The 10128-nt window shown below is 64.1% G+C and overlaps 1 protein-coding gene across 1 annotated transcript; it reads right to left on the bottom strand.

Annotated features, from left to right (window-relative positions):
* Positions 1–334: 334 nt before the first annotated feature.
* Positions 335–8764, bottom strand: LOC308527558 (ficolin-2-like; the record flags this gene model as incomplete). Its single annotated transcript, XM_081102898.1, has 9 exons — positions 335–582; positions 1219–1353; positions 1915–2044; positions 2401–2528; positions 3103–3135; positions 5460–5495; positions 6422–6475; positions 6999–7109; positions 8671–8764. 9 exons carry the CDS (start codon positions 8762–8764, stop codon positions 335–337), a joined length of 969 nt encoding a protein of 322 aa, XP_080959024.1.
* Positions 8765–10128: the final 1364 nt, after the last annotated feature.

Below are 10128 nucleotides of genomic sequence, written 5' to 3'. Positions count from 1 at the left end.
TCATTTTCTCAATCCCCTGTTGCCCCTACTCAGGACTCTTGTCCACTCTCTAGCTGTGCTGGTCGCAGAACAGAGAGAAATATTTATAGACTGACATCCTGTGCCTGCGGAGCGAGGCGAAGCTTTATTGAGGACGCGTGCGATGCCCAAGGTCAGGGCCACCCTCACCCTGGCAGGCAGGAGAGGAAGGTGGGAGTCTGTCGGGGTCTCAAAGCTGAGGTTCCCTGACAGGACGGGGGTGGAGCCGGGGCGAGCTCCGTCTTTGCATGAGGAACTCCTGTGCCCATGCTGGGGGGCGGGACCTGCTCGGAGACACTCCAGGCTTCCGACTGCCCTACACGGGCCGCACCTTCATCTCAGCCACCTTGTAGCTGTAGTTGTACCCCTTCCCCGACTTCCAGTTGATGCCATTTGCGTAGCTTCCATGGGAGCCCCCGAGGTAGCGCCCGTTCAGGTTGGACAGGTGGCAGTCATAGTACCACCAGGCGCCCTGGTACCTCTCAGCACAGTTGGTGGAGCTTCCATCGTTGTCCTGGTCTTTGGTGGAGAACAGGGAGCTATTGTGGGCCATCAGAGAGTCACCTGCCGGGGAGACGTGGGGCCGCTTACACTCAGCGCCAGGAGGTGTCGGCACCAGGTCCGGCCCGAGCTGTCCAGCTGTGCGTCGTGCGCTGGGAAGTCTGACAGTGTCGCGCACGCCAGCGAACGCTCGGTCGGCCGATCCCCGGCCTCGGAATCCCCCCCTCTGCTCTGTGCCCGCCAGCGAACGGGCACTGTGCCCCGTGGAGGGGAGGCCACTGCCTGAGACGTCCAGGTCCTCCAGGCCTCACGGGAGGGACGTGCGCCATGAGCGGTGCTACCCGGGCATCCTGTCCACCTGCTCCGACGCGGGCGGTCAGGAGGGAGACGCTCAGGTCCTGCTCTTTGTAGCCCGTGTGTCCCGCCCTCGTCATGGGCGCATCCAGGTGGAGGCGGGTTATCCCCACGTGTGGATGGAGCAACGTGGTGAGGCCAGGCCCCGCCCAGACCCAGAGACACAGAGCCAGGACCCTGCCAAGACGCTCTCCACTGCCCACCCCCCACGGCCCACCCCCACTGCCCACCCCCACTGCCCATCACCCATACCCACCCCCACTGTGCAGACCCACTACCCACCCCCCTGCCCATCCCCACTGCCCACCCCAGACTCCCACTCCCCACCATGTGGCCGACACTCACCGGCGGTGCCCCCTGCAAAGGCGCCCAGGATCAGCTGGTACTTCTCGTCCTCGCTTCCCACCCTGAACGACTGGTACTTGGCAAAGTGGCCAGTGCCCTGGAAGTCCACCAGGTCCACACGGAGCTCGTAGGTGCCTGCGGGGGGCAGGGCCTCAGTCCCAGGAGCAGGGACCCTGAGCTGCCAGGATGTGGGTGACGCTCAGGGGACCTGGCACTGGGCATCCAGGATGTCCCCCGAGGTCCCCCAGAAAGTCCAGGTCGCTGAGGGGTGGGGGCACGTGCTCCCACGTTCCTGAACCAAACCCCAGCCCGCCCTCCAGCCCCAGAGAGAAGGGTACCCTGGGCGTTCCCTGGGGTGGGGTCACCACAGCCTCGTGGGACGGGGCCGTCTCCCGTGTGTTCAGGGACAGGGCACGGTGTGGGGGAGGGCAGGGCTGGGCGCTGGACCGAACCCCGATGAGGGCCTCCGTGTCCCCAGGTTGGCCTCTGAGATGCCAGCGGCCGTGACTGGAGGAGGTCTGCCCCCCAAACCCTCTTCCTCTGGCCCTGACAACCCCCTCCCGCTGGGACCTTCCTGTCCTCAGAGGCGGCACGTGTGGGGCGGAGGAGCGGGCTCCGTCCAGGTGGCCCAGGTCGGAGGTCGGGGCAGGTGAGATTCCCCCACCCCCACCCCTCACGCCACGGCCCGGGCCCTACCCTGGGCGGTCAGGGCGTGGATGTGGTCGTTGCCCAGCCAGAACTCGCCCAGCTGGCTGCCGAAGCCCTGCTTGTAGGCGGCCCAGTCCCGGTAGAAGTCCACGGAGCCGTCCACCCTGCGCTGGATCACCTGGGGGAGGGGAGACGGCGCTGCCGCCCAGCACGGCCCCGCCCACAGCCCAGACCCCGGGCGGGCAGACGGCGCCCACGTGGGACCGAGGAGGACGTGGCAGCTGGGAGAGGGGAGGCCAGGCCCGGAGCCCACACCTGGAGGCACGGGGCTCCCTGGGGCCGGGCCCACGGTCGGGTTCACCCACCCCGTCGGGTTCTCTCCGTCCCCTGGGAAGGGACAGCCCCGGACACAGGGGCCTGGACAGTGACAAGGGCCCCGGAGCGCGGGTCCTCGGGGTGGAGCCTGGTCTGCGAGGCCCGGGCCCGGCAGCCGCCCCCCGAGGACCGCACCGCCCTCCCGCCGCCGGCACTCACGGTCCAGCCCCCGCCGTCCGTGTGCATGTCGCACAGCACGGTCAGCGGCCGGCAGTCGGGCAGGTAGATGGTGTGCCAGCCGCTCAGGGGGTGGCCCCTGGTGCGCATCTCCCCGCAGCTCCGAGGTCCTGGGAAGGGAAGCGGCACGTGGAGGCCCCAGGAGGGAGGGAGGGCGGGACAGTGGGGTCTGCGTGGGCAGGAGGCTCCAGGGCTGGACAGAGACCCCAACAGGGCCACCGACTGTGATGGACAGGCCCCGTGTGCCAGCCCCTCCCGCCCCAGGGCGCCCCCACCTGGTCCCCGGGCACCGGCCATTGGGGTCTAATATTTTGGGGGCAAGAGACTGGGACTGTCATTGGGGTCCCTAAGGCAGGAGCGGAGGGCGGGGCTGAGTGCTGTCCCATGTGATTGGCCAGCAGTGAGGCAGGGGGCGGGGCTGAGTGCTGTCCCATGGGAGTGGCAAGTGGTGAGGCAGGGGGCGGGGCTGAGTGCTGTCCCATGGGTGTGGCCAGCGGTGAGTCCAGGGGCGGGGCTGAGTGCTGTCCCATGTGATTGGCCAGCGGTGAGGGAGGGGGCGGGGCCTCTGGCCCTGCAGGCTGATGGGCTGCATGGGGGACCCCAGGCCATGGTCCCTGCAGGGAGGGCCCCGCACACCCGCCACCTGGGGCCAAACTGGGCTCCGGACCCCGGCGGGTCGCCCACCTGTGTCACATCGCTCAGCTTCCCACGACGCTCCTGGGGGAGAGGAAACACCCGTGAGAGGCGGGACGGCCAAGCCCTGGTCCCTCCGCCCCAGGAGGAGATGGAGGCCCTTTCTAGATGCTTCCATAGGAGGCTGGACCCCCAGCCAGGCCCCAGCCTGCCCCCTGGGGAGGCCCTGGCTGTGCTCCCGGGAGGCGGAGTCTGAGCCTCACCTGCCTCCTGGGCCCAGGGCAGCCTCGGGGACACGGGGAGAGCGGGCTGCTCGGTGGGGAGGGCAGCGAAGGGACATCTGCACCTCGGACCACAGGGGGTGAGCCTGGGGAGGGTGACTGTCTTGGGTCATTGAAGGAGTTACCAGTGGTTTGGGTGTTCTGGGCACCTTTCTGAACATTTTTCAGGGAATATGGAGCAAAGTTTTCTATTTCATCAATTCTCTACAAGCACGTGGAACATATTAATGTATAATGGTCACATGCCCATTTACAACACGTATTATGTGTAGTTCAGGGCACTTCTCTTTTATAAAAGGCCCATGGCTGTCACACTGTAACGGTGTCACAACCAAACGATCAGTGTCTCTTGTGGAGGGCGGGGCGCAAGCTACTAGTGGTGGAGAGCTATGATCAGTGGGGGGGTGGGCAGGGAGTTAGGACGGCAATGGGTGGGGCGGCCAGCTGAGGCAAGAGGTAGTGAGCTACTCGTGCACGATTTCGTGCGCACTGGGCCTCTAGGCTACACTAATAATAGGGAAACATACAAATTGACCGCCCCTCTGCTACACCCACCAGCCAATCAGGGCAAGTATGCAAATTAACCCAACAAAGATGGCGGCATCCACGGAGCTGGAAGCTTGGGTTGCCCTCAGTGACGGAGGAAGCCAAGCCTCCTGCCTGCCCTGGCTGCTGCTCAAGTAGGGGCTGGGGGCCTGGGTGGCCAGGGGGCGTGGCCAGCCTGAAAATGGCCCTCAGCCCCTCACCCAGGCTGCCCCACGCCCCAAGGGAACCCCCATCCTGATCCAGGACACCCTTCAGGGCAAACCAGCCAGCCCCCACCTGTGCACCAGGCCTCTATACCAATAAAATGGTATTATGCTAATTAGACTGGGAGACCTTCCAGGAGACCTTCCAGACGTTCTTCTGGATAAAGCCATGGTGGCGGGGCCAAGGTAGAGGAGGTCAGAGGCCAAGAGGGGAGTTCAGTTGTGGGTGATCAGGCTGGTAGGGGGGGGGCATTGGGGGTGATCAGGCCAGTGGGGGGAACAGTTGGGGGTGAGCAGACCAGCAGGGGGGCCAGTTGGGGGCAAGCAGGCCGTCAGTGGGGGTCAGTTGGGGGTGATCAGGACTGTGGGGGGGGGGCAGTTTGGAGTGAGCAGGCCAGCACGGGGGCAGTTGGGGGTGAGCAGGCCAGTGGGGAGGGAAGGTGGGGGCAAGCAGACCAGCAAGGGGGGCAGTTGGGGGTGATCAGGCTGGCAGGCAAAAGTTAGGGGCAATCAGGCAGGCAGGAAGGTGAGCAGTTAGAAGCCAGCAGTCCCGGATTGCGAGAGGGATGTCCGACTGCTGGTTTAGGCCCAATCCCTGTAAACTGGCAGTAGAAGATCCTTCCAGGGGTCCCAGATTGGAGAGGGTGCAGGCCAGGCTGAGGGACACCACCCCGCCTCCTGCATGAATTTTGTGCACCAGGCCTCTAGTCTATACTAATAAAAGGGTAATATGCTAATTAGACCAGATAGATCAGATGTCTTCCCTACGTCCTTCCAGACAAAGCCACAGTGTCGGGGGCCAAGGCAGTGGCTGTTAGGGGCGATCAGGCTGGCAGGGGAGAGCAGTTAGGGTCATCAGGCAGGCAGGCAGAGGGGTTAGAAGTAATCAGGCAGGCAGGCGGGTGAGCGGTTAGGAGCCAGCAGTCCTGTATTGCGAGAGGGATGACCAACTGCCATTTTAGGCCTGATCATCCCCTGAGGGGTCCTGGATTGGAGAAGGTGCAGGCCAGGCTGAGGGACCCCACTCCCATGCACAAATTTCGTGCTCCGGGCCTCTAGTATTCTATATTTGCTCATCTGTGACCGCAGCTTGGCTCACAGCCTCTGGCCGACATTGCATTATAATCGTTGCCCAACTTCCTCGAGCCCCAGGCAGAGTCCCGGGAGGACAGGGCGGCCCTGCTCAGGGGTCCGAGGCCGGGATGGGAGAGATTAGGTGCACAGGCTCAGAGAGGAGTGTGGTCCCCACCCCGCCCATCCACACCCTCCCCGTAGAGGGAGGGGCCTGCTCTCCACCCAGCCCCTGCTCCACACCCTGGGAACCCCCTTGTGTTCAGGGTCCTGGAAGCCACCCCTGGGGAGGGCGGAAGGGCCTCACCTTTTTCTCCCCGTGGGCCCTTCTCCCCTCGGTCTCCTGTAGAGAAAGGAGGGTCAGCACAGGCTCAAGGAGATGACACGGCTCATGCCAGACCCCGTCAGCCAGAGGACTCGCCTGTCCCCACCCTCCTGGGGCCGAGAGAGCCCAGGGCAGGAGAGGTCATGGGGCAAGGGAGCCGGGTCTCATTTCTGTGCTGGGCTGGGGTCGGGATCAGCCCTGGGCCCCCTGGGTGCTCTGGACACAGACCCAGGCCCTGGGTGAGGGAGCACCCTGTTGGGGGCAGAGTTAGGGTTAGGATTAGGGATAAGGACAGGGTTAGTGTTTGGGATAAGGATAGGGTTAGGGTTAGGAATAGGGTTAGTGTTTGGGATAAGGATAGGGTTAGGGTTAGCATTAGGGTTAGTGATAAGGGTAGGGTATGGTTAGGGTTAGGGTTAGGCATAAGGATAGGGTTAGGGTTAGGGTAAGGATAGGGTTAGGGTTAGGGTTAGGGATAAGGATAGGATTAGGGTTTGGCATAAGTTTAGGGTTAGGGTTTTGAATAAGAATAGGGTTAGGGTTAGTGTTTGGGATAAGGATAGGGTTAGGGTTAGGGTTAGGGTTAGGGTTAGGGTTATGGTTAGGGTTAGGGTTAGGGTTAGGGTTAGGGTTAGGGTTAGGGTCAGGATGAAGGATAGGGTTAGCATTAGGGTTATGGTTAGGGTTATGGTTATGGTTAGGGTTAGGGTTATGGATAGGGTTAGCATTAGGGTTAGGCTTTGGGCTAAGGAAAGATTTATGGATAAGGTTATGGTTAGGAATAGGGATAGGCTTAGGGTTAGGGATAAGGAAAGGTTTATGGTTACCATTAGGTTATGGTTAGAAATTTTTCCATGTGACACCCAGGAAGTGCCCCTCCTCTCTCCCTGCCCCCGGGTGGTGGGGGGTCCTGCCCGGGCTCTCCATGCTCTTTGCTGAGTTACCTTTCGGCCCAGGGGGTCCCGCCTTCCCAGGGACTCCTGTTGGGCCTGGTTCTCCTGCAAATTCAAACATGTCAGTGAGCAAACTACAGGACCCTGGCCCCTAGCACCCCAGGTTCGACCCTGGAGAACTAGAGGAGGGTCCCGGACCCCAGCCCTCCTAGTCCCCGCTGTCCAGGCAGAGGCCAGGACCTGTGATCGGGGGCCTTTCCAGGGAACCAGGCCCAATCCCAGCTCTACTCTCATCCGGGGAACCTGGGTGTTTCCATTGGCTGTGACTGCCGGGCCCGCTGTGGTCCCCCCTGGAGACAGGCCCCCCGGGCTCAGCTGGGACCAGGGAGGGCAGGGAGGACAGTCCAGCTGGGTCCCCACGAAGCAGGTGCATCATCACCAGGAGCCGTGCTGGCCGCCCACACAGGCCTGTCAGCTCCTTGGGAGACCCGAGACCAGCTCCCTCCCATGGGGACCCACACCCCAGTGGACCAAGCACCAGGCCCCTCCTGAGACCTGCTGGGGACCCTACTCCACCGGGTGTCCCTGGGCAAAGACAAGGCCCAGTCCCCCCTCCCCGGGCACTCACCTCTCCTGCCGTCGGCGCCTGCCTCTCCTTTGGGCCCCATGGCCCCAGGTAGCCCCGGGCAGCCCCGGAGGATGGTGAGCTTGTCGGCTTCCAGCCCCAGCACCTTCACTTCTGCAGAGAAGCACGGGCGCCTGTCAGGGTGAGGACCTGGGCTGAGGGCTCTGAGGAGCTGGCACCACTTCCCACCCCCCTCCCGAATGATGTGCCACCGTGGGGACCCGGCCTGGCAGATGGCTGTGCCCTGGCCGCCTGTCTCAGCTGGAGGGCCAGCCTGGAGGGGAGGCGGATGCCGCCTCTGCTGAGCCTGTGCTCGGTCCTCCCCCAGGTGATGGGCCCGGCCTCGGGGTCCCCCTGCCCCCGGGGAAGTCCGCTCCTCAGGCTGTGTGTCCTCAGGGAGTCACGCAGCCCCTCTGGGCTCTGTGCCCGGCTGCACAGTGAGAGCAGAGGGAGGCTTTGGGGGTCAGAGTGGCTGATGCGAATGTGTGAGACCTTAGGAAGAGCTCCATCCACTGTGGCCCGTCCAGTGAGTGCAGCCCCCGCATCTGTGACAGCGGGGGGGGGGGGGGGGCAGTGCCGCGTGTCACCCCCATTCCTGGGGCAAGTGGCCTGGGAATCCCGGGCTGGAGGGTGCGGAGGGTGGGGGTCCCTGTGATCTGAGGACACACAGCAGCCCCCGCCGACCTGGAGCTAGAGATGGACCTGCCTCTCAGAGTTCAAGTGCGTCCGTCACAAATACACGGCCTCTAGGGAGGGTGTGGGGACCCGGAAACCCGCCACTCCCCGGGGTCCGCTTGGGGCCACATGGTCCGCGGGCCTCTCCTCTGCAGGTCCTCCCTGGGCGGAGCCAATGGGGACCTCACTTCTGCATTCGCTTAGTTTTTGCTCATTAACAACAGGGCACCCGGGGGTTGGGGACAAGGAGAGGCCCTGGTGGAGCCTGGCTGGTCAGAGCGCCATCCAGGGCGCGGAGACTGTGGGCGCGGTCGCCATCAGGGCGCGAGCAGCGGGAACAGCGAATCCACGTCTCCCTCCCTCTCTCTCTGGCAAATGAATAAATTTTAAAATCCTTTTGTTTACAAAGAAAGAAAATAGGATGCCACGAGGGGAGAACATGGACTCAGGGTGACGGTCCCCGTGAGGCCCGTGTGTCCTTCCTCCCGACTCAGCGGCCTTTCTCCCGTCACAGGGGACATGCTCCCCCCACCTCCTCACAGGCCGCACTGCAGGCCCCGGGGCCCTGGGAGGCAGCACCTGGTCCCGGGTCCCAGCCTCTCCCACAGCCAGAGACTCCGGAGGGAGGGGTGGCACCCCCTGGAGAGCCCCTGGGCCAGGGAAGGAGGACGGGGCCGTGGGGACCCTGGGACCCTTGCCCTCTTGCTGTGCCACCTCGGGGAGCCCTGGGGCCGCCTGTCCCATGAGGCTCAAGGGCCCCAGCGCTGGGTGCGACCCTGCACTGACCCGGGCTGGGGGAGGGGGCGCTCTCCAGCCTCCCCCTCACACCACCTGTGCCCCTCCAGGGAGGACCCTGAGGCAGGTGCCCCTGGAGGGTGGTTCAGCCTCAGTCTGAAGAAGAATGTTCTGGAAGGACCTGGCAGGGGGCTGGCAGTGGTCTGTGCGGAGGCTCTCGGCTCTGGGACCTTCGTCAGGCCGGCCCGCCCGGAGCCTGGCTCACCTGGACAGTTGTCGGCCGTGGCGGCTGCAGTGGCCAGGAGGACGAGGGCCAGGACCACGGTTCCCATGGCAGCGGATGTCCCGTGTGGCTGCATCCCAGCTCCGGCTGCCAAGGTTCTCGCACCTTTTATTGCTGCCTGAGCCCCGCCTCTGCTCTAGTTCCCTCCTGGCCAGGCCACTCCCACCCCAGCTCCAGGGGACGGTCCCCCCCCACGCCCTCAGCCCCCCCTCTGCAGTGGCCCCCCTCCCCTCAGTGGGACCAGATGTCCCAGGTGGGGAGGGCTGTGTGGGGAGGGCCAGCGTGTGTCTTTATTATATTTAATTAAGGATATATTTTTATTGACTTTGGAGATGAAAGGAAAGGGAGAGAGAGCTAGAAACACCGCAATGAGAGAGAATCACACCCGCCCTGGGATCCAGCTGGCAACCCGCCCATGTGCCCTTGACAGGGATTGAACCTGGGACCCTTCTGTCTGCAGGCTGGCACTCTATCCACTGAGCCACACCGGCCAGGGCTGCCTGCTTGTGTCCTTAGAGAAAGCCCAGGAGCCCCCTCTCATCCCCCAGCTCTGCCCAGGGGGACCCCCCTGAGGGACCCCCAGGACCTCAGGGGTGGCCGGGCAGGAACTCACTTGCATGCAATGGGCTGCGGGTTCCAGAGGGTTAGGGACTCCCTGGGGTCCAGGGTGGCAGAGGGGAGGGGAGGGGAGGGCAGGGGAGGAGTTGACTGCCCTGCACAGGCAGGACTGGGAGCTGGACTGGGGCAGCAGCAGCCTGACTGGGGAGTGGGCAGGTGGCACTGAATTGTCCCCGGGGCCGTGTGGCAGCGGCGCAGCCCCAGCAGGGACGGGAGGCACGGGCCCTGTCCACGCCTCTCCCGCCCTGGGAGCGGGTCGCTGAACCTCGAAGCCCCACCTGGTGGAGTTCGAGTGGCAGGTGAGGCCTCGTCCCTTCCAGGTGTGACCTCCAGGCTGACGTGACCCAGGATGGAGGTCCCATCGGGCCCATTTCCGTATCCCTGGCACCAGGGGCCTGAGAGTTGGTTCTGGACCCGGGGCGGGGGGTTCTCTACAGGAGGGAGGGGGACACAGAACAGAGATCAGGGGAGGGAGCTGAGCTCCCAGAATGTCCCGGTCATCTTGCTGGTCAGCGGCGTCCAGCGTGCTCTCTGCGTCTGGTTTGGTGGCTGAGCCTCAGCTCACCCACTGGGCGGGGCCCCTGGGAGCGGGAGGCAGCTCCTGGGAATTGTGCACAAAGGTGTCATTCATCTCCAGGTTACATATTAGCCACCGAGGTTTTCATGGAACGGACAATCACGGGGCCCGGGCTTCCGGTCCTGCCTGAGCCCATTCAGCAGAGACAGGCTGGCATCATGGGTAAGCGTTTACTCCGGTCCTGCCGGCAGCGTGGGGAGCAGCCGTCACCCACAGACCTGTGCTGTGCCCCCCGTAAGCCGGCT

This window comes from Myotis nattereri (assembly GCF_964212035.1).
Source record: "Myotis nattereri genome assembly, chromosome: 12".
Taxonomy (NCBI): Eukaryota; Metazoa; Chordata; class Mammalia; order Chiroptera; family Vespertilionidae; genus Myotis; species Myotis nattereri.
Note: the sequence above shows the minus strand (reverse complement) of the source record. Positions and strands in the feature narration are given on the sequence as shown.